General features: G+C 39.8%; 1 protein-coding gene and 1 long non-coding RNA gene across 5 annotated transcripts in view; both read left to right on the forward strand.

The window, feature by feature from the left end:
* The window catches only part of LOC124186201 (neurexin-1), an 83,193-nt gene extending 80,271 nt beyond the window's left edge, over window positions 1-2,922 (forward strand). For all 4 annotated transcript variants that reach the window (XM_046577692.1, XM_046577693.1, XM_046577695.1 and 1 more), the window contains one exon: window positions 692-2,922. In XM_046577692.1, the coding sequence (XP_046433648.1) occupies window positions 692-1,127 (436 nt within the window). In that variant the 3' untranslated portion in view covers window positions 1,128-2,922. The remainder of the gene's footprint in view (window positions 1-691) is intronic.
* Window positions 2,923-17,357: 14,435 nt separating this feature from the next.
* On the forward strand, window positions 17,358-21,712 carry LOC124186202. The gene is made up of 2 exons (XR_006871594.1): window positions 17,358-17,395; window positions 17,655-21,712. It is a non-coding gene; the product is annotated as an uncharacterized LOC124186202 (long non-coding RNA).
* Window positions 21,713-25,439: the final 3,727 nt, after the last annotated feature.

Genomic DNA, 25,439 nt, shown 5'->3' on the forward strand with positions numbered 1-25,439 from the left:
AAACTCATACTTTCGATTAAACTAATTTATTATTACAATTTTTTTGTAATTTGAGTTTCAGTTTTTCGGTGAATCAATTTGCCCGCATTTTAAAACCGGTCCAATTTCGACTCATTGGTCGAATCGCTTATTTATTTGTCTTTTTATTATTTTATTACCAACCGATTCATTAATTAACACAGTTCAATCGAGAATGCCAATTTGTCTACCAATCGTACTGTAACTGTGAAATGTACCCTACGATTGATTAGAATTTATTATTGATCCCGATTTCGTCGAAACTTCATCATCCGATCCTCATAAATACTAACTAGTAGTGTAATAATTTTATTTCACCAAACATTCAAGTATTTTTCATCGAAACTTTAACATATGGCAAGAATTACGCGGAAAGCTTCTATTCACGAACGAACGAATCGTATCTACGTACCATCGGTGACGAAAATCGAACCAATTCACTTTTATGAGGAATAAATTAAAGCATAAATAATCATCTAATGAGAAAGAACAGTAACGGATACCAGAGTTTCCGGTAACGGCTAGAAAACTAATTTTCATTTTCTACCTATAATTATATTTTGTCGATCGTGGTAAAAAATGAAAGTAGTCAAGGACCGAGCGGTAACCGTAACTAAAAATTTCTCTCAATTTTAGCGCAGATATTATCGACGTGTCTCTGATTCGGTTTCAGCACCGTGACCCATAGAGTAACCAGCTCGACCGGAACACCCTCGCAGACGACGTCGACAACGGGAATGATGGAACCGCCGCCGCCGCCGCCGCCCCCGATTTACACGCCGATTTCAACGCAACGTCCGGGTCCCGGGAAGGAAATAAGGATAACCTCGGAGGCGGCGGAGAACGCGGCACTGATAATCGGTATAATAGCCGGAGCGCTGATCGCTATAGTGCTGATAATACTGATAATACTGAAGTTCAAAAACCGGCCGGAAGCGAGCTACAAGATCGACGAGAGCAAGAACTTTTGCCAGGATCCGAACGCCGCGCTTTTGGGCTCGGCTGCGGGCGCGGGGCAGCCTTTTAACGGAGCTTTAAAAAACGGTGCGAGTGTTAGTAAAAATGTTAGGAAACAGGAACTAAAGGACATAAAGGAATGGTACGTCTAAGGACTCCGCGTAAGAAGATGGCTGATTCGCTCGCGGCTTAAGATACTCGGGCAACTTTACCCGGGTCCAATTTCAACCCACATGCATCCATGCATCGGACAATCTCGTGAGTGCTGCTCGAGATTCTCACCGCGCATACGTTCCTGATATGAAATGCCTGCGCGGTGATGCATATTTGGCACGTGGCTCTCGGTTACGTTGTTATTATCGTTACCGGGATCAAACGAGAAACAAAGGACCCGAAATAAAATTAATTGGGACAAAAGTAACACTGGTAAAAAATAGGAACAAAAATTTTTAAAAAAATAACCCGATCGAAAATAACGTACACAAAAATAACCCAAGACAAAAATGACATGCACAAAAATAACCCATGGCTAGAAAAGAAAGAAACAAAAAAAAAAAAAAAAACCCACACAAAAATAACACACGTAAATTTAATTTTTCTAGATTAAATTTAATGTAATTTAAAGTTTTTTTTGACATGGGTTATTTTTTACACAGGCTATTAAGGTCAGTTACCATTGTTATCTTACCTAAACGAAATTTTCTACCACACTTAGGTTCAATTTCAAGGACATTCATGCGACTTCGTAGGCGGCAACGAAATAACAATCAGACCTTATACTTTTGCTTTGTTGTTGCTACGTGAAAATAGGTGAGTAAAAAAAATTAAACATCACCCTCGAACACTTTTCCTTATGCATATCGTCTGAGGCAAAATTTTTTTGCGTCAATTGTTTCTCGACACTGTTTTAAGAGTATTTTCTACACTTTCACACTAGTTAACAGATGATACAGGGTGTTTCGTTAGAACTTAATCCGCAATCACGCAGCTTGAAGAGAGCTTGTACCTTGATGAATTATTACATTTACAACAGGTATCGGGCAATTACAGTTTATCAATTTTGCTGAAAATCTTGGAATTTTCAATCAAATGTTTTTTCAATATTTTCCTGACAGGTCTTTCGATTCGAAAAACTATCGCCGCGGAAATTTTTACGCTCTGATATTATGCCGCGGTTTGGCTGATTATCAATCTAGTAACGTCACTAGTTTTCGATATCGCAGAAAAAAAAAAATTCTAATTATGAATTTACTTCTTACTATTTTTTATGTTCACTCGATCGACTATTGTAATGAAAGTTGTAAAATTTTAAATGACAGTTTATAGTATACTCGGTTCTTTAAAAAAACATTTCGTTATAAAAAAATATACAAATTGAATGGTTTCTACTTAGACTCGTATTATTCATAAATCCATACTACACGTGACGTTGAAAAATTCTTTTTGCATATTCCGAATACCAGATCAGTATTAAATTTATAAATTTGACGAAAAATTTTCAAAATTTCGTTTTACCAAACTATCGCAATTTTATTCTTTTTTTTTCAACGTCATCGATGTTTATTTTTGTTTTTTTCTTTATTCAAAGGATACAAAAAAATCGCTAATCACCTTCGCTTCATTTTTCTTCCGTACAAACACCGTGTTCGAAAATAATACCTACGTTTCTCTTTCCTTCGCACGATTATCTCACATCCTACAAAAATCCCATCTACCTTACCTAATTTTTACATACGTACATTTATAACACGTGTAACAAACCCGCGATCGAAAACGTGCAGCCATCTTCTTAAACGAGAAAACGAAGCGAGCCAAGACTGATTGTGTTAAATAAAGAGAAAAAAAAAGAAAAAAAAAAAACTGAAAATATGCAAAATTGCTCCCGCACTACCCAAATGCTTAAAAAAAAAAATAAATCGAAAAAAACGGAAAAAAAAAAAAAAACAACAACCTTACAAGACGGTGGGCGAAAATTATCGGATATGTGAGTGAGACAGCGAGCATCTGTGCGAGTGTCTGTGTCTGTGTGTCTGTGTGTGTGTGTGTCGAGTTTAGTAGTGTATATATGCCGGTTCTGGACCACCACCCCCCCTAGTTCCCCCCTAGCTCCCCCCTAGCTCCCCCCCACCCCCCCCCCCCCCCCCCCACCCCCGCGACCCGCAGCGCCCCCCCCCCCCCCCGCGACTCGCGGCACCCCCCCCCCCCCCCCCCGCGGCTCGCGGTGTACCCCCCCCCCCCCCCCCGACTCGCGGCGCAACCCCCCCCCCCCCCCCCCCGGTCATTTTCGATGGCTATTTCCATAGGATTTGACACACACACACACACACACACACACACACACATACTAAATAATTCCTGTCGAGACTTGTTTGGCGCCGGAAAGCCGCACATAAATCAGATAAGGTAAGAACCCGCTAGATCTATTGAAAAAATTCCTGGAAATGACCCTGAAGGAAGGTTTAAAATGGCGTTTTGAATGCTTTTAACAATTTTTTTATTCAACACCAATTACATTTAGTTTTCTTATTGTATTCTCAATTATCTTATTCTAAATTTTAATGAGTAAAATTATACATATTATTTTCAATATCCATATTAATTAAACATATTGTTATTCCAGAATTGACTTAAACCAATTTTTTAACAGTACCACTGATCGGATTATATTCAACAATGCGATCATGCAAGATCATGCAGTAGGCGGAAGTGTGTGGTGGGAACGTAGTGCTAGAGTCAAATTCCAATCGAATGTCCACAGGTCCAGTTTTCAATGTTTCGTTCTGCTTGGAGCAATCGATGACGATAAGGGGAGCTTGGTTTATAAATTCACTCCTCGATAGCAAAGGCTCAGCTTCTTTGTTATAGTAGCTCATTTGAAACCGAACATACATATCATAGAGAATGGCGTATTGATTATTGTATATATCAATATTCATATTTCCGTAGGGATAGCACTGTGAGTTGAGGAAGAGTTTTACATCTCTGATCCGACAATGATCAAATACGCCAGCATTTTTCAGCGGCTCGTTTCTCCTTGCAGTTTGAAATCCTAGAACGACATATCTCGGCTTCTCAAGCTGCGTCGATGTCTTGACTGACCATATATGCCGCGTTGTTGATGGGAGCATCGGATACACGTACGTTTCCCAAGAACGAAAACTCATGGATATGGCCGGATCCTTGGCGATGTAGTTGAGTAGCTGGATTTTCGGTTTATCTGCCAGTTTGATGTACGGCAACAACCACTCGATTTTATTCAGGGTGATTTTAAAGTTTTCCGTCGCCGAGCTCTGAATCACGGCATTCAAATCAGTGTTGGAACGTGTGAGAATTAACTCGTGTTTAGCGTTGACGATGACTCGACGATAATCTTCGGCGAAGCCTAGCACATAATTTAACGGCAAGACAACATCGAAATTTCCAGCGGCATCGGTTAGTTCCTTATCCCCACTCAACCACCCGGTATTCTCCAGACTATATTGCTGGCCTGGAGTCAAGGATACGTAACCCTTCATGGTGCTGGTGACGCCGACATTTTTATTCCGATCAATCTCTACACCGTTCAACTCGTAGCGAATTTCCTCAAACAAATGACAAACGGCCATATTGATCAATTTCGTAACCGTCACCGCAGCCACACCATCATCCTTTGTGATTTTTCCGTGAATGTGTAGAGAGCTTTTACTGGGCAGTAGACACAAGTCTTGATGTTGAACAACAATATGGATTTCATCGTTGTTCTGGAAGGTGGATGATGCAAACGGTTGATGAGCATGAATCTCAGAGTGCGCGATCGATTCATCGAATACCACAGGTTCCTGTATTCTTATTATTTCTTCCATGGTAACACACACAGGATGCAGCGAACGCGAATTTTTATTTTCCAAAATTTCCACGTAATCGAAGACCTAGGCTCTGGAGAAACCGAGCGTTCAGAGGTGTCAGTCTCGTAAGCGGTGTAAACGTTGTCAGAGGTGTCGGGCGACTGACGATTTTTGGCCATGACGTTTGAGTTTTATAACTTTTGCCCAACTTTCTTGTCTCAAACACGATTCCCATTATTTGAGTGATTTCAAGTGTAAACGTACAGTAATCGTTTCGCCGCGAAAATTAATCAGCTCGTCGTCTTGATCGACTATTCTCAGCTGTAAATGATGTATCGACTGTACGGCGATTGGCAGGTAAATGACGTTGGTAGGCACTTCGACAATCTTATATCCGGATGGAACGGTTGGGAAAAATTCGTGAATCGTGTGAGCTCGACGCCCGTTTATGTACGCCCCTGTGGTTATGCTACACTCAACGCGTAAAGTATTAACCTTCAGTATGGCTACGGGTAATTCAGATTTATGAGTAACGTTTCGCGATAGCTCAACCGCCTTAAATCCCAATAATCGGCCGATCGAATCTTTGGGCTTAAAGTCTACCACCTGATTGCATGTGACTTCACTGTTCAGCTCGTTGTTGTTAGCTGTCAGACTGAGGGTGATGTCGGAGGGTAGCTCCTTATGTAGAAAATTTTCAATATCCTCAATTTCATAGCATCCCGTGGGTATCGCGATGCTCTCTCTGCTGTTGTCCGCTCGTTTCAGGTAAAATTTATTACACCTCTCATGAATATTGGGTATTGAATTGAATGTCAGGAACTCGACGAGTCCGAGAACATAGTTCTTCTCTGGTGATAACTCGATTGGGGGGAAATATTGAGCCTCCAGCACGGAGGATGTGCCTGACAGTGTTAACGTCAACGATTCCGGCATGACTAATGCTTGCTCATGTAACACCTGTCTTTTTATAGTTGTTCGCTGAGAAATTTGAGACACAAGTGGCCGCAAATCACAGTATCATATTCTTGATACCTCTTATGATTGTATTCAACGCTGCCAACACCGAGATACCTCATCAAGTCCTTAGGCGGTTTCAAATCACCGAAACTATCGAAATACACAACATGGTCACCATTTTTCTTGTACGCAACCCAATGCGTCCCTGGACCGTTTTTATCATCAAGATTAATAATTGCGGATTCTCGCATTTTTGGTCCTGATTTCGGCAGATCATTCCGCATAAAAACACCTCGAAAATGCGAAATTTTCATATTTTTAGCATAGTTGCGTAAATCAATGTTGGTGAGAGCTCGGTGTGGCAGCTTTACTAGTTTTTTGCCGGACGTAAGTACAGGCCCATTCCGCTGCGGTAGGGTCGCAGGTATAATCCCTTACCCAAAGCAATCGCCTCCATTGTTGCATTGTGCCGTTTGGCCTCTTTCAACTGATGTTTGTTGACACTAGCTTCGTTGACAGCTTTAGCTATACCCGCAGCACCACCCGCAAGAGCCCCAGTAGCGCTTAGACCGGCCAGAATTGGAATGAGAAACGGTAGGATGCCGCCAATTTTATCAGGCACAGGTATAACGCGAGGCATACGAATATTCTTCCCAGTCCCACGCGCGGCCGCACGAGCACCCGCCAACGCCGACTCGACGGCTTTATAACCAGGTCGCATGGCGACCTTTGCTGCCGTGATGATGGATTTAAGATTCACAGTTCTCTTCCGCTGTTTACTCTTCCCGTCAGTTCCAGATTTCTTCTTCGCAGCCACTCCAAGTTTCGACCGCTTTCCAGCTAAGCCCATTCCGAGTTTAGATTTAGCTTTCATGGTGTTGGTGACTCCCCAGGCTACCGCCTTTTCACTCACACTAGCGTCCTTGGCCAAGACGCGATTCCACGCCTTCTCAGCGAGCGCTTTGTCGGCAAGATTTCTCGCTGCGGTATCGCGATTCTTTGCGTATGCAATGTCGTGGTCTTTACACGCGGCATCCAGCGGATTGATCCCCAAATCTCCACGAGCCAACCTTTTGGCCAATTTCGTTCCAGGTCCGCAGTACTGATACCCTGGCACATGCAATTCAACTGGGAGATGATTGATGATTTTATTTAACAAACCACCACCGCGTTTTTTCCGTGTGCACATCCTCATAGTCAGGCAACAACTAACGTGACTTCTATAAAAGGCGGAATTTATATACCGTCATCTCAGTTTTCGTTGTCATGCTAACGAAGCATCATGAGATTTCAAGATCAGCCCGATAAACTACCTATCGCAAATTTCGATAAAATGGTTCGACGTGGTAAGAGGAAGATAGAAAAACGACATGGAAAATTGCTGCCAAATACTGTGAGAGCAATTTTTTGCGGGCCATCCAATTGTGGTAAAACTAACGCTCTTCTCGCACTCATCACCCACGGCAATGGATTGCGATTCGAAAATGTCTATGTCTATTCGAAATCTCTCATCCAACCAAAGTATCAATTTTTGCAAAAGTTACTAGAACCTGTGCAGGGAGTGGGTTATTTCCCGTTTCACGAGAACGATGAGGTTGTAAAACCGGAAGATGCTCGCCCCAACTCTGTTATGATTTTCGACGATGTGGCTTGTGAAAAGCAGGATAATATCAGAGCATACTTCAGCATGGGCAGGCATTGCGATATCGATAGCTTTTATCTAAGTCAAACGTACGCGCGCATTCCAAAACACCTAGTGCGTGACAATGCAAACTTATTGGTGCTATTTCGGCAGGATGATATGAATCTGAAACATATCTACAACGATCATGTGAACATGGACATGACGTATCAGCAATTTAAAGACTTGTGCTCGGCATGCTGGAATGATGACAATTACAGTTTTACCGTAATTGACAAGGATAGCGAAATCAATGGGGGGCGATATAGGAAAGGGTTTGACTGCTTTATAAGCATAAACTAACATAAACTTGCACAGTTTCGTTGCAACAATCGAGCCTGCAACATGGAGAGTGCCAAGATTCGTAAGCATAGCGATACGTTGAGTGAAATATCAAAAGCATCCGATGTCATACGGCTGAAGCATAAGATGCTCAAGTTGGACAAGGACACGACCGAACAGGTTATGGGAGAGGTATTCAAGCCTTTAGTAACACCGCTGCAAAAATTGGTGGATACTTCAAAGCTGCAGCAGCAGCATATTAAACGTGAAATTAAAACGGAACTACCGGATGTGACAATGAAAAAAGAAGAGGAAAAAGATGACGAGAGTGCCGGGGATGATGATGATGATGATGAGGGGGATGAGGATATGGATGTGGGGAATTTCATGGATGCAAATGATAAAACACTGAAGTTTGGCGAAATTTCTACTACAAGTACACCGGTGAAGAAAACAACGGATTACACAGCACAATATTTGAAAATGTTCAGCTCAAGTAAAAAGAGGGATTTGGATACTACATACGGCGTTCGAAAGTTGACAAGCGGTATGATGATTGGCGATACACCGATCAATTTCACTGATAATCTGGTCAATGTGGGGAATAAAAGTTATGAGAGAACACCTGGATTACTCGAATTACTGTTTAAAAAATCACCCGATGCATCGGTTGTAAATGACGCGGACAAGAATAATTATATAAAAATTGTAATGACGACAAATGCGCATCGAAAACGTTACCAAGCCGATGGAAGCCTTCGAGATGATTTAAAAAGTGCAAAGTATAGAAATTTCATTGCACAACACGTTGGCTCGCCGAAAAAATCAGGTAAAGGCTTACCCGTCTATAAGATTGCGCGAAAGGAGGGGCAAGATGTCGATTACGTCTACTGGGATGATCCAAATGAAATTGTAGATCGTCTTCGGCTGCTTATGGCGTCACAGGCTGCAGGCAATACCAGCCATTCCAACGAAATAGTCTCCATTATTGAGGAGTTGCGTGAGACTGGAATCGTTTATTAGCGGCGTGTAAACATAAAATCATCATTTGTTCAGCGACCGTCCAGTGATGAGCATAGACATATTCGGGCGACACTCGGAGCGTGGTGGGGGTAAAAAATTTATTCGAGGGCCTCCGGGTGTTGGATTCAAAATCACCAGCGACAATCAGTATGATTTGGACGGTAAACGATTGTGTAACATAGCTGATCCGCAGCACTCCACCGACGCCGTTTCCTTAAAAGTTCTCAATACCGCTCTACAGTCTATGGCTGTGGATATTGTGGATACTTTTCAATCAAATTTTGAGAGTTTCGCGCATAATCACAACGAGGAGTTGAAACAGCTACGCATAAATAACAAAATCATTGAAAATACGTTGAATCGCATCAAACATATTGGGGAGCAGGCAACACCAACGTTGGGACAGACCAGCGGGGAATTAGTATCGATTGAGGAACCAGAGTGGTTGGACAGCAATTCGAAAAATTGATAGGTGAAGAGTTGGGAACAATGAAGACTGCAATAGCTGCCGAACTTCACAGACAGGCTCGACGCAACTATCCGCGCCGATTCGTAGATGTACGCGGACTGGATGAGACCTGGCAAGCTGATCTCGTCGATATGACCGCATACAGCTCGTGCAACAAGGGATACAAATACCTACTAACAATCATCGATATATTTTCCAAGTACGCGTGGGCGGTGCCGATAAAGTCCAAGAGTGGGAAAGATGTTGCCGCTGCCATGAAATCTGTACTGATCCAGAGTCGTATACCCACACATCTGCACGTTGATCGAGGCAAAGAATTTTACAACAGCGAATTCAAAGCCCTCATGAAGCATCACAATATCAACATGTATTCGACATTTAGCAACTTAAAGGCGTCGATATGCGAACGTTTCAATCGAACATTGAAGAATAAAATGTGGAAGCGGTTTACTCTCCAAGGATCGTACGAGTGGATTAATATTTTGAATGATTTAATGAAGTCCTACAACAACACCAAACATCGCACGATTCGGATGAAACCGGTGGATGTTAGCACGGAGAATGAAAAACAGCTGTATCGTAGCGTGTACAAGCCTCGGCAAATCAAACGAAGTGATCGAGCGCGGAAATTCAGTGTAGGCGATCGAGTTCGAATCAGCAAGTACAAGAATGTATTTGAAAAAGGCTATACACCCAATTGGACGACTGAAATATTCACTGTGAGTGAGGTGAAAAATACCAATCCACCCACATACAAACTTACCGATTATCAAGATCATCCCATCGAGGGGGGCTTCTACGAGGAAGAGCTCGCCAAAGTGAAATATCCCAACGGCTACCTTGTGGAGAAAGTATTACGCAAGCGGGGGAATCTGTTCTATGTGAAATGGTTGGGTTTTGATAATTCGCACAATAGTTGGATAAATAAAACAGACATGTAACATAATTTGTATGTATTTTCCGAATTACAATAAAAGATTTTGAATATACAAATATTTCCACATTTTACCTCCTTTGTGCGCACATGTGCCGTACTCTGTACTACGAAAATAATAATAATAATAATAATGATAATAATAATGATAATAATAATGATAATAATAATGATAATAATAATAGTGATAATAATAATAATGATAATATGCAATTTTGCCATACGATTATTACACATTTTATTTTTTGGAAAACTTTTTTTCATTTTGTGAAAACTTTTTTTCGTTTTCTGAAAAATTTTTTTCGTTTCCTGAAAACTTTTTTTCATTTTCTGAAAACTTTTTTTCATTTTCTGAAAACTTTTTTTACGTGTTAATCAAATGGGAATAAAGTTTTCTGAAAACTTTTTTTCATTTTCTGAAAACTTTTTTTTCGTTTTCTGAAAAGTTTTTTTCATTTTCTGAAAAGTTTTTTTCGTTTCCTGAAAAATTTTTTTTCATTTTCTGAAAACTTTTCTCGTGGTAAACGAATAAATATGAATAATTGCTTTATATATCAATAATAAATGAATAAACAATTGTTGAGTATATGAATTCACATTTTGAAACTTCAAATCCATCAAATATCGTATTGATCATGAAACGTTTCCGCCCGATGGTGGATCGTTCGAGGCGTCAAACATCAAATATTTACATCAATTCTATGTCTAAAGTTTATCCTATAGCTATTGGGGGGCTGGGACAAACCCCCAAGGTACGGTGTCGGTCTGTCCAGGTATCAATTGTCGCTTGTCATCCTGCCAACTCAGAGCCAATTTTTTTTGTACGATCGTGCTTACTTCGTGTTTTTTGCTGCGTATTAAACACTGTGGAAGAGTCAACTCTCGGTAAGCCGTCAGACAGCGCTTATAATCATCAAACGTGATGCTATTTATCGTTGAATTTCTTACACCCTTGGCACGCTTACTCACTTTTACGCCACTGTCATATTTTTCCCCATCCTCACCCATCGTAGTAAATGTGTACAGCTTTGCTCGCAGTCCCACAAACTCTGTCATAATTTTACCATTATTTTCATCCTTCATTAGCCCTAGTTGTTTTTTGTTTTTAAGGGGAATACCATACACATTGTCAGGCGGATAGTCAGAGGTGTCAAACATTGTATCTACATCACGTTTGATGATATCGTAGATATTAGGCACATTGAATTGATAAATAAGGCTGTCTGTGTCGGTATACATCAATTTAGCCTGTTTATTCGAAAAGTTGGTTTTAATATAATTATAGTGGAAGTCGTAGAGAAAGATTTTTGACAGATCTAGAATTGATGCGCCGACGTAAATAGGTTTGGCGAAGTGAACTTTGACACGATTCATTTCAATGATAACCATATCAGTGTCAAATACGGTGCAGCTGTGAAAGTTTGCTCGGGCAATAAGCGTTCTCGCACCACCTTTTCCCTCCCATTTTGTGACCAATTTAACATCTTTATGATTTCGCACATTCTCCATAGTCTTGCCGAACACAGCGTTATTCATGAGTTTGTAAAAGTTTTTCTCAAATTCATTCCTAGATTGCTTACGCATGTCTGTATTGAGCGTGATGTAAGGCTCGAGCCATGGAGATTGCGCAAACTTCAAAATTCTATGCACTTTCGTTAATTTCAATCCTAAACTCAAACACTGCTTCAAATTTCTATAGTGTAATATATACTTTGTTTTGGGGTGAAGGGTGGTCGCGAGTTTGGCATTTTTACTACCTGGAGGAGTAAAATGTTCGGGACAAAGAGGTAAGTCTTTGTGATCCTCGTGGAGTTCTACAGGGTAGTCCAAATCTACCTCCAAAAAGTAACCGATCGGCGAATCGTCCGGATGGTTCGTTACATCGATGTGCTGATACTCCCACTCGAACGAACCGATTGGTAAATGCACGCTCATAGCTGCACCGTACAGGTTATTCACATCAAAATACATGAGATACGATTCCGCTTTGTTTGGATTAAAATCTGTACCCATGAATCTATTATTGGCCCGGGCGTGTCGATTAGAACATTGCGCTACGCCGCCTCGAATGGCTCTTTCAATAAATAACACCATTTCAGGGTTGTCTAAAAGTTGCAAATTTACATTAGTATGCTTGAGCATCGCGTCAAAAGCAAGTCCCGGTGCAGTGTAGTAGTGCAACGGATCTAAATCGTATGTTTTGAAGCAACTAGCGCGGAAATTTTCGAAAATATCGGCAAGCAAAAGAACATCGGTCTTTAAATATAAATCTGAATAGCCCCCCAATGACTCTAAATGGAATTCCCTCCAAACAGTTTGCGCGTGCTCGTAATCGGTGTCCGAAATATTTGCATCGCAGAGGTGCGAGTAGAAATGCTTCTTTGCAGGTAATCGCGGTTCATCGAGTTTCCCCCAACAATCAATGTATTCATAGGGAAAAACGCCTTTGCGGGTCATCAAACTGAACTGAGTCGAGTTATTATAAAATTTACATGTTATGCGTTTATCGGTATCGGTCAAATATTTGGAAAGTTTATCGATGCTGCTAGCCATAAATCGGAACGAATCGATGAATCTCAAGTGCATCATTGTTCCATCGACGCGTTTCGTGAAGGATATATATTTTTCCTTATTTATGGGTAGCAGTGTAATTTTACCGGGAAAAGTTGACGCGAGGGATTTTATTAAAAAGTGAGAATCGTAACCGGACAAATTGTGGAAAACTATTGGAATTGTGTGCGACTCTCTGAAATTCAAATTACACCGATTATGAGCAGGACCACGATATTTACCCGTGAAGTGACAGTGATCGTAACACTTTTTCTCCTCAGGGGTAAACGGTTTTTCACAAATATAACAATTCTTTGCGCGCATGTGATGATCGCGTTGCACTTGGGTAAGAGACTTCATCGGAATTATGTTTTTGATACGTGACTCTACTTGAATTGATAAATCTTTAAGCTGTTTCATAAACCAATCTATGCAATCGACACCGCGTTTACCGTGGAACTCTGATAAAGTCTCATCGTACGCGCAATGTACATAGTACGCTACACTGTGCGGGATATGCTTTTGAATTTCACAAGTCTTACGAGTTTCAAATTCATCTATAGGTTCAGGGATTAATATACATTCGAGATCGGCGTATACGACAAATGGAACGGTGCCTTTGTTTTGAAAATTGGAAAATACTAAATCTTTACACTTGGGAAACTCCATGCGTACTTTATTTAGCGTAATACAATCTTGTCGATGATTGTCGTAGGCATGTTTCCCGCTAAAGTGGCACAAACATCTGTCACATAAAAACGTTTTGTGTTCATGAATGGACAATTGTTTGCTCACCAATCGGGAAAGATCTTTAATCCAAGCAAAGTGGAATCTCGGTGCAAACTCACCAGTCATATCGTCTTCCGGATTACTCTCAACCATTAGAAGATGAATCGTGTCAATGTTTACGCTATGCAAATTTTTACTCAAATAAATTGGCACGATGATGCTTTTATTTGATTTTGCATGATGCGAAAAAGTTTGAGATTCTATACCATATACATTGATGCGCAAATTATTCAATCTCTCAAGCTTTTTCACATCATGTAGAGTAGCAGGGAAATTGATACCTGTACAGTCCAACTCGGAAATATATCGATGATAACGACTAGTCCTATCGGTGTGGGTGTTGACCGGGTGGAGGGCTGCTGTGACGGACCAGAGAAGGCATCTTTCGTCCTCGTTCCTCACGTTAATCACAGCCTTTTTATGTCGAATGTCTTGGGGTAGGTCGACGAATGTTGAAGCCCCCGCGGCGAGAGGCTGATAGCGATTGATATTTACAGTGAGGTTAAGGATCTCAATCATACTCCAGCCGGAATCGCGTTGCTCGAAATCTTCCACCTTTGACTGCAGATCACCCCGTGCACGTGTAAACCAACCATTTATATCGCTCGATGGGAGGAGAATCGCCACGTTGGAGGTGTTGAAACTCTTAACTTCGGTGGAGATCTCTTCGTGCTTGGCATTTTCGAATTTGCACGATAATATGAGGTTAACCTTCACATTTCCCTCCTCGCGCAGTATCAGCTCCAACTTCTCGGTGACGACGCGCTGCACATCGTCCAGAAAGGCGTCCAAATTTTTATGACGGAGATTTGTGACAACCCCCGTTCTGATTCGGCTGGCAAAAGCGCTATCCACGTCGTCCCATTGTACACCCGCAGGAGTACCGATATTTCCACCCGTCACCACTGTGCGCTGCTGCAACTGCTTGATCTTCGTCACCCAAGATTGCAGGAGTGTGATCGTATGTTGGATCCGTATTTTCGCACCAACGGTTGTTCCTCGTTGCATGGAAATATCGCGCAGAACTTGGATATTCGCAATTCCAATATCAGTCCAATGATTGATGACAGCGTCATTCTCTTCTCCGGGTGGTTGCTCTCTCAGCAAATTGTACGTCCCCTCCATCTGCTCCGCAAGTCCCATATACGCTTCGACTGCCATGACTTTGACGTTGATATACGCTGAACTTTGTATAACTTGTTTGACTTGCACGTATCGTGTAAGACTGACGAGTCTGCATCGGATGCGTTGAGCTTATGTGTATATAGACCGATAGATCGCAAGAACTTGGGAACTGTGCGCACTGCGTTCTGCGCATATCGGAGGGTAAAATGACGTCAGAGATGCGGTGCGCAGTGCGTTCTGCGCATATCGGAGGGAAAAATGACGTCAGAGACGACTGGGCCCGCCCTTTATCCGACCCGCCATCCCTAAATTCTTGGGTTTTATCGCTCTCCCGGCTCTGCAGAGATGATGAAATTCATGTAAAAAATGACGTCAGAGGCGACGGGGTCCACAGTCCCCCTCCCACCATCCCTAAATTTTTGGGTTTTATGAGTCGTTAAGCAGCGTGGGCCATGTGGTGGGAAAAATCGGTCAACGAAAAGCGGGTGGCGAACAGTGTTTGGTGTGAGAAAAATCTTATCTTGCCCGCTCTTCACCGGATGGTATGTGTACACACAGTTTTGGGTTTTACGACTCTTCACAGCGAGCAAGTCCGAGCCTGCACATCCCCAACCATATTAGCGTGGGGTATGCACAGCCAATATTATATAAATTACGGTGATATATGTATGCAAATAATTGTAGAAAAATGGGCGAACGAAACTATCGTAATAATTATAGATGATGAAAATAGCGATGATGATGATAATGTTAACGAACAGGATAGCGACAATGATTTTATGGATGATTTCGAGGAATAAACCACGCAAAATTCATAATTATTGATTATATATTTTTCACCAGTAAAAATTCATAACATTTACATTTTGTATGAGGAGAATGGGTAAAAGTTATAAAGATATATATTTGTAATGTATCCTATTTCTAGATTATAATTTTATTGAATAGTAAATTTTTTTAATTCTATGTATAAGCTATGATATAATTGAGATTAATTCTATCGAATATTCTACATATAAACGCGAATATAATTGTATATATCGTAATAAATTCTATTGTTATTTTGGTAAATATTGTCCATATTATCTATACACACGATTGCAAGCTAAACAGTCTTTAATTAGAGGATTCGGTCCATCCACGATATCGCCATCGGGTCCTGGTGTATAATGTATGCTACATCTGCGGAACCTTGCGACGGCGTGGTCCATTTTCATATTCTCTGGTAGTTTATCCCACGCATCATTGATCGAGTTTGATGCGAACGTGCAGATAAATTCTTTTGGTAAAAAAGCTATATCCTCGGACATCATTGCCCTCAAACCGTCCAATTCTTTGTACAGACGGAAGGATTTCTCGAGGGAGCTGGTACACTCCTTCGAATACCAACTCTTTAGTCGCTGCACATTTTCAAAGGCGCAATTGTATGCCGGGATGTATTCAGAGTTGTCATCATACCAAATTGAGCCTGGCGCTGCTGCTTGCTGGAGGTTATTCGCTGGAGAGTATCCATGGTTCGCGTCGTGCCACGATGCCGCTTCCATATACCTCAATTTTTCCAGTGCAGGGGGTATGATATGCAAATCTTCCATATTAATAACCCTCGTTGTACCATCGACGATCTCCGTCAGCCATGCTTTCTTCTCCGCCCCTTTGACGTATACGTAACACGCATTTTCAACCATTTTTCTCACAATCTTCGTCACATCCTCGTGAGATTTGTTGCCTGCATTCCATGATATTCCGTGGTGATTGTGCGTCAACCATACATTGGTAGCTCTACATTCAAGTGGTAGGCTTGCCAAATCATAGGGCGGCTTGAAAATGATGTAATCCAGACCCGACCCGTTTACATTCACGACTGCGACTTCCTTGGGTACAAACTTCATGTTATGACCGATAAAACATTGCACGTCTAGGATCATCGCCATGTTGAGGAGTGGGAATGTTGCGCTCGATTATATACTGACGGATTGTATGTGGAAGACTGACTATTCCATCTCCAGCACACCCGCTTTTATCCCCTCACGGATGAATTTTGTGGAAGTAGAGGGGGATCGCATAGTTCATTTAAGGCGCATAACTGCATGAAAATTCGAACTTGTTGAATTCTCCACCAAGGTATTTCATTTGCAGACGATTTTCCCCGGCCATGCTGCACATTTCAGTCAGCTGACTGGAATCTTCTTGTAGAACTCTTGCGATTCTCGGTGGTAAGAAGACGTTGTATTCTCCATCGATTGTCGCCAGAACACGTACCCCGAATTTTGTTTTGACCAGTCGTAACCCGATGACGTCATACACTCCCCCAATTTCGAGTTCCGACATCTTCTTGGTTGGCAGATTCTCCAGGCGGCTGACGTGGTTAACTTTTGCTAGATCCATCGCGTTTCGAGGTTATTTCACGAGCGAGAACAGTTCACAATGAGAATACGATGAGAACAGAGTGACGCTCACGATAGACGTACGCTTTATATACCACCCACCCCCACTACAATTTTTCCATTGGACAAGTCTCGACACGCATATTGTGCGAGGAATTTTTATGGGGACCACTCCCCCACTATCCCAGATTGGTTTAAGTGCATTGTCGGCACCATCTCAAAGAGCAATTTCCTGGAATTTTTTCAATAGATCTAGCGGATGTTTACCCTATCTGATTTATGTGCGGCTTACCGGCGCCAAACAAGTCTCGACAGGAATTATTGTGCATGTGTGTGTGTGTGTGTGTGTGCGTGTGCGTGCGTGTGTGTGTGTGTGTGTGTGTGTGTGTGTGTGTGTGTGTCAAATCCTATGGAAATAGCCATCGAAAATGACCGGGGGGGGGGGGGGGGGGGGGGGTTGCGCCGCGAGTCGGGGGGGGTACACCGCGAGCCGCGGGGGGGGGGGGGGGGGGGGGGGGGGGGGGCCGCGAGTCGCGGGGGGGGGGGGGGGGGTGCGCTGCGGGTCGCGGGGGTGGGGGGGGTGGGGGGGAGCTAGGGGGGAGCTAGGGGGGAACTAGGGGGGGTGGTGGTCCAGAACCGGCATATATACACTACTGAGTTTTGTCTACTGGACGATGAGACGCGTTGAAGCGTGTGCGCTAGAAATAATGTTTAAAACAATATGCGTGTGGGACAGAGTTTTTTCGATAAATATTTTTGGGAGCCTGCGAACTTACGCAGTTCGTTGTGTTTCAAATGCATGTGTGATTAATTATTGTTTGTTTTGAATTGCATACATTCAGCAACGAGATGCATCAAATATACATTATACATATATGTATGATAGGAACAAATTTTAGAAAATTTTTTAGAAGGTTCGCGTGAGGCGTGTGTCTGTTTGTGCATAAACGAGCACAGGCTCAACGGTTTTACGCTTGTGTAGGTATATGATGAAGATAAAAAAAAAAAAAGAAAACCAAAAAAAAAAAAAAAAAACCTCATCATTAGTGTATATACGCAGGTTCCCTCTGTTATATATCGTATAAATAATTTGACATGTATACTGGCGTAACGACATATGTATACTGTGGTATATGATTTAAATAACATATATGTATACATATACATATGCATATAAAGATGATATAGTAATAATAATTACACGCTCCTAAAAAAATTGTGTATAATAAATAAGGATATAGTGAAATTATGTATTTGTTGTAGAAAATTAATAATAAATTATGAATACCAGACGCGATTTTAGTTTTAGCAATTCAATCCGCTTATGTATAATTATTCCAAACCATACTTTTTCTCGGTACAGGTTATTAGATTATATTTTTCTTGATTTTTGAACGGTCCAATTTACGCATTATAATAATTAATTACGTTATTGTACGTATTACGTTAAGTAGAAAATGCTAAAACTAAGACGAACAAGGCGAGCGTTTATTGGATATAGGATTAATTTGTTACGCATAGTCGTTATAAATATAAAATAATAATAATTATAATTATTGTTGTATAGAAAAATGTATGTTTGTATATCTATACCTATATTCGTCTATGCATATATTTGTATAAACATATACGTATAGATATAGTGCATATAATATTCGATTGTGTTATACGTGTAAATTGTTTACCAAATTTATCGATTTTAATAATAAAATCAGCATTACGAGTATATTATGTAATAATAGAGAGAGAGAGTGAGAGAGAGAGTAAAACATTAAGAGAATTAAAAACGATACGGACTTGAGAAATTTAGGAATAAATAGAGGTGATTAAAATACAAAAAGCATCCGAAATGCTTGATTCGAACCTATGTACGCAGAGTGCAAATCCAGCATTGCCAATATACCGAAAGAAAATTGTATAATGTCCGACAGGGTTGACTGATCGTGTTACAAAAGAGTAAGTTGATTACGTTTCATTACCCAAAGTCGTATTAATTCCGGAACGAAGTTGAAAAACTACAGTGGGCTGATTTTTTTTCATTTCAAACAATGCGCAATGTACTTGGAAAATTCATCGTCACAAGTCGCAGCTGTTGAGGTGTTTGAATTAATAAATTAACCTGCTTTGTGTACGGTCCATTCCACGCCAAATTAGCAGCCCCGTTTACCACACATCCTTCGATTTTTATGATTTTTGAAGTGACGGTGCAGTAAATATTGAGATCCCATTATTTATCGTGCGGTGTTCAAAGATCGCTCGCCAAAATCTCAGCCCACATCGACGAAACAATGCAGCCAAATAAATCTGCTCACTAATTACCACCCCGATTAATACTCAACAGTGGTAAGAATTTTTATTTATTCATTTATTTATTTCTTTATCGTTAAATTGTAATTCGCAATCGTGCTGCGTGACGAGATAAGAGAGTTAAATTGTTGAATTATGCGAAAAGGCACGAGACTAAAGTGAAAATAAATACGATAATAGGTTTGTAAAATGGTGTGGAGAGACGATTCGGAAAATTGTACAGTAATAGTTTTATTTTAACACAAGTTTGAAAAGAAAGTATGTTATACATGTGCGTGATAAAATCTAACACAACACATGCAATTCTGTAATTTCTCTCTTAATTATTTCTACTGAATTTTTTAAACCGAGTGATTACTACGCTAATGCAATTCCGGCTTATCTAGTTTGATCTGATTCTATTCAAGCTTAACTAAATGCACGGATTCTAATGAAGGATCGTTCTTTCAACCTAATCATTTTTTTCCTCGACGAAAAAACGTGCGTATTATGTAAATTATACACTATTGAAACTGTCTATTCCTACTGTTAATAACTCGTTAGTCTCTCTAGTATAAAATCCAATCGTCGTCTATGCGTGCAAAATAAATTCCAGGTGTATTGCGGTGCTTGTCAAATATCATTCGAGCTAAGATTCTGGTAGCCAATGAATTGAATTTAGTCAAAAATTAAACGCGTTGTCACGTCTTATCTGTAATATATATATTATCTTTTTTTTTATATATAAAACTCGTAATCCAATCAAAAGACTGCGGAGATAAAAATATCATCATAAAATGTAAAAATGTTTCGAAGGTACGATTTAAGTTAACCGAGTTGAATTCAGATGAAACATATTTTCCTAAATGGGGAAATAAATTGACGAATCGAGAATATATTTTTTTTTTAATAGATTTTCTTGTGGAGCAATTTTTTTGCACATACAGACGGACAAAAAGTTTTGCTACCGTAATCTTAATACCGATTGGCATACCTGGATTGCTTTTTCTTATTATATTTATTTTTTTAAATCTATTTTTCATCCACTAGACAAATTTATCGAATCCATCCCGTAGGCGTTAGATATATATAAAAAAAAAAAGTATATCTATATTGTAACGCCATCAACGGCGAACGAATTTAACTAGCGACGTATAACTACTTGATACGAAACTATAATTAAAGAAAGCTGCTGTTCATTTCCAAAAAATGAAAATTGTAACGAAGTGAAAAATTAATTAATCGAGTAACTAATCGATCCAAGCAAAATATTAGGGACATATATTTTATAAACTTGGATATTTCCTGCGTAAATATTTGGATGCAGTTAACGATGGTGTTTTGAATTTACTTTTCATTACACGCCGAAAACAATTGACTCGTAAACGGGCAAGTAAATTTTAAAATAATCAATTTTGTTCCCGTTCCGTATTAATGTTAATTCTTTTTTTACACCAATCATCAAACAATTATTATTCATCAAATTGGAATTAGACTCACAACAGTTGTATGCATAGGTTATACTATAATATTGTACGATTATAATTCTGAAAATCACGGATCACCTACTAATCACATTATTGTGAAGTTTCGTATCACGTGACGACTAATCACTAAACACGGCCAGCATTAACAATATATTCGTCAAATTTGAATTCTTTTCCAAGCGAGTTTGAAGAAAATATTGTTACCACTGCCTCCGCCTACTAATATCTGCATATCGATCCCTCAATGTACTGATGACTAAGATTTATACTAACGTACTAATTAACTTCTAAAAACAAATTAGCAATTGTATATCGCGAGGATTTCGCGTCAACTCGACAACCGGAGAGAACGATATTTTCAAACACATTGCACAAAAGTCTTTGACAACGCATAGATTCGAGAGTGAACGATCTGGTGTGAAATCCCCCGTATATGCACGCATATTATATAATACGTAATATACATATTTAAAAAAAAAATATCACGCTATATATAATTGATTACACATGAAAATACTCTTAACTATTACTACGATATTATTATATTATTGTAGTATCGATACGTCGAGACATTTGTTGTATGAAAAATCGACGGTTGGAAAAACCAATTTCATAATTTTCAAATTCAAACAGGACTGTTGTTCACGTTCGCTGGAGTCGTTTTAATTTCCTGCTGATATAAGTATACTCCGTTTTTGGTTGGAATTTGCCGAAGAATGACAGATAAAAATCAAGTATCAACTTCAGGTAACCAAGGTATGCAAGAATACGTTTTTTATTGTGAAATTGAGGAGCTTGAACGATTGTAAAGAATTTTAAAGAAATCAGTGAAAAGAATTGATATTTCTCTGTACAGTATAATTCGAAGCACTTTGCGTATTTATAATTTCAAAGGAAAACAAGTTGGGTAATAATTTGGTGAGCGATATAGAGAGTGGAAAAACAAAAATAAAAAATTAGCAATTGTTTTGACACAGATAACATGCAGAATGCGGAAGAGTAAAATTTCGTAAACATATTCTACTGTAGGTAACTCTATCGACAAGCGAGGTTAATAATTCGCAATCGATATTAAACCTCGCAAAAATTTTTAGCTTGCTAATCAATGTTACTGTAAACAGTTGCTAAATCTTTAAGACTCATCTAGATTTTTCACGGTACAATGATTCAGACAAATTCTAAAAATTCTTGAATCAGACTTCCACAGGTCGGAATTTTCAAACTCGCCTCTTTGAATCTTTCGCTGTTTTCTTATCGTTTCCGGTCTCACATAAACATTGATGAGTTTTAAAGCTCGAATGTTTTAAAACCGTTTATGAAAATTTTGCACGCGCGCACATAAGAAAACATAATATACGCAGTAATGTAGCGTGACGTGTGAATGCTGTAAAAAGCGTAACTTGCACCTACCCCGAAATATAAATACGATATTTCAAACATGTAAATATATAGTAATAATGCGATGAGTAAAAATTATATTATATGAATAAAGTACTGACAAGTATATTGTACCATTCAATTTCACTCTATAATCATCACACTGACAATGAGAGAAATTTTTAGTTCCGGTTACCGCTCAGTCCTTAACTATTTTCATTTTTTATCAAAATAGAAAAATATAGTTCTAGGTAGAAAATGAAAATTAGTTTTCTTGCTGTTACCGGAAACTCTAGTATCCGTTACTATTCTTTCTCATTACGATCGCTGTTGCTAGATTTTTTTTTAAAAAAGGATCGACAATAGCGCAAAATGTTTCCACGTACCTCATTTTTCGTAATTCCAACAATATTCAAACAGTTTTTTTTAACGATATCTGTTTTACTGAATTTATCTAGTTACTGTAACAAATGAAATTTTTCTCAGTGCAGTGTCCATTAGGATTCGCTGGTTCCTTAGTTCCGTTAAGGCTAACCAATGATTTGTCACACAATTTGGTGTTCATTCTGCAAACAATACGCAAGGAAAATAATTATCTGCAATGATCAAACAACGCGGAAAATGAACAACAATATATAGTAATAGGTAAGTGGATTTGTACTTTTGCATACTTTAAGAAAGAGCCTCTGTTACACTGCTGCATGCACGAAGGCACGAGAATAAAGTCGAATTGTAGCGCAATTAACTCTGGCCCTCAGATGCTTTCATTATTTATCGCAATTTCTACTGACACATTGTTAATGTGAATGTAAAAGTCAGTCTCAGTGTTTATTATCAAGGAAAACAGTGATAAAAAATAATTAACAACAAGGCGAGTAGAACAGTTTATGAAAAACAACGAGGAAATCAGATCTCGCAAAGCGAAGGCAGAAGGATCGAATTGATTGAAGAAAAAACTGCTTGTTTGAAAATGCCTCGCTGCAAATTCACGGAATAAATAGTTCTGTCTATTGATACCGGAAATTAAAATACCAAATTCATTTCGCTGACGAACAGAATCCCCGCCTACCAATCAGCAATCTTTGACTACTGAATTAATCTTGAATCGAATACGAAGAAATTCCTTGGTCGTTTCTCTGCTATTGGTCCTGCGCTCTTTTTTGTGCGTTTTCTGCGTTCCTGGTGGTCCGATTACTTAGGATCACACGAATCGATTCGGAGACGTAAGAATTTCTGAAGGAAAAAAAAGTAAGCCTGTATGTAATAAATTTGTTGATGCACGATATCGACGTAATTTTGGGAAAGAAAACGATTGCACGCAGTCCGGATACGCTGCTAGCTACAGATCAAAAGTTACAGCCAAACAACGGAACATTATTTTCGTCATGTTTTCTTCTGCTGGTCTTTTCTTCGTTATTTCTCTGCTTTTGGACCTACGCACTTCTCGGTCAGCTCTCTGCGTTCCTGGATGTCTACTCAGACCAGTTAGGATCGTACAATCGATACGAAGAGAAGAAATTTTTGGCCCATAATAAAGTAAGGCTGACCCCTTTATACGATATATGAGCAGGGTGTTTGAAAAGGTGGTTAAGAAAAATTACAAATTCGTAGCTGCGCAGCTTTAACTGTTTATTTAATATGACTTAATTCTAGTACAAGTGTTTGGGTGTCAGCGTGTAGTAATTCAACAAGTTACCTAATAGAATGAAGGTGGAAGACGAAAAGTAAATGCAAAAGTATGATCGAAAATTATATATAATAATTCTGACTATATTATTATAACAGGAATATGAAGTGCAATATGCCTTATTTCAATCCAAATATGAAAAATATAATAATGGATAATCATTGTCATGGTCACTGACTATAGTTTAGGTTCCGGCTTACGTACTAGAGCACCTCTACGGAATACGATGTGTTATGTGTAATATTGTGTTAGTACTATTTTATGTGTAACCCGGATTGAAATAAATAAATAATCTAATGTTCTCATATTATATTCGCATTGTATCGGCTGTTTGTCCCACGATGATTTGAACACCATCTTCCGACTTCTAGAGGCCCGATCAGTCCAGGAAGAATCGTATCACCAGATCCATAGATGAAGAGGGTCTTGCCTGAAATATCGTAAAAAAATTAAGGTAAGCCTTTTACATCCTGTTTCCTAACATTGTAATGGGAAAATCAATCAATACCATCAACCATCAATCCCTTCGGATTTTTAGGTGACAATTTGTCAGTTTGAAAAATACTGGAATTAATTCTGAGATAAACTATATCGACGTTATTTCGCGAGAGGAATCGATTGCGTTCAGTCAGACTACGCTGCGAGCAGCGGATCAAGAGTTACAGCCAAAATTCGAAAGACTTCCTGTTGTCATTTCTCTGCTGTTGGTTTTACGCTCTTTTTGGTGCGTTTTCTGCGTTGCTGAGTGTCCAGTTGTTAGTCTAGACGTTCTAGGAAGTATTCTATAATGCCGCATTAATAGTATCGCTGAATGAAAAATGATCTGAATAGAGGTTTCCTCGGACCCTTCAGATAAACAACAATATTTAAACCTGATGGGTTAACGGATGTCCATACCACGAAGTAGCGGTCCTTGCACATTGTTACAATCACTTCTCAGGTTTGAAGTTTTCCATTAATATCGGAAATCGGGATATCGACTATCGAAAGGGAGATATCGAAGTAACCTGTCTTGATTATCATTTGAACAAAATATGAGTAGATATGTGCAACGTGAATACGTTGACTGAAAAATATGAAGACGCATACACCTGGGTAAATTTTTCTGACCAGTTTTCCGCGAGCAAGTGGGCCCAGGTGGGCCTGGGAGCGTAGGAGGGTATGGACTCTACCTAACGGGCTCGCACTGACATTCGTAGCAGCCAAAGTAGTGTCGGAATGAAAGCTTGAGATTGAGTCCGTATGACATTAGTACGTAAGACTGCTTGTCGACTAAAAAATGTCGATCAGCTCCATCATCCCCGTGAAAAGACGCGTAACCGCGTCCACCGCCAACCACCGGAACAACTTCCGAGTACCTCCAACCACCGTCAACCACCTCCTCCTACCGCCGACGATCTTCGTTCTCCTCGTCCGCCTCATCGTCCTCGTCGTCCTCGTCCTCCTCGACCACCGCCGATCACTTCCAACCACCACCAAACACCTCCTGCTACTTCCAACCACCTTCGTCCTCTTCGTCCTTCTGCTTGTTCATGTATTCCATGACATTATTATTCACAAATATTTCAACAACTCTTCATTTGCTCTCTCGATCCTGAATTTTCGT

The sequence above is a fragment of the Neodiprion fabricii genome, chromosome 7 (assembly GCF_021155785.1).
Source record: "Neodiprion fabricii isolate iyNeoFabr1 chromosome 7, iyNeoFabr1.1, whole genome shotgun sequence".
Taxonomy (NCBI): Eukaryota; Metazoa; Arthropoda; class Insecta; order Hymenoptera; family Diprionidae; genus Neodiprion; species Neodiprion fabricii.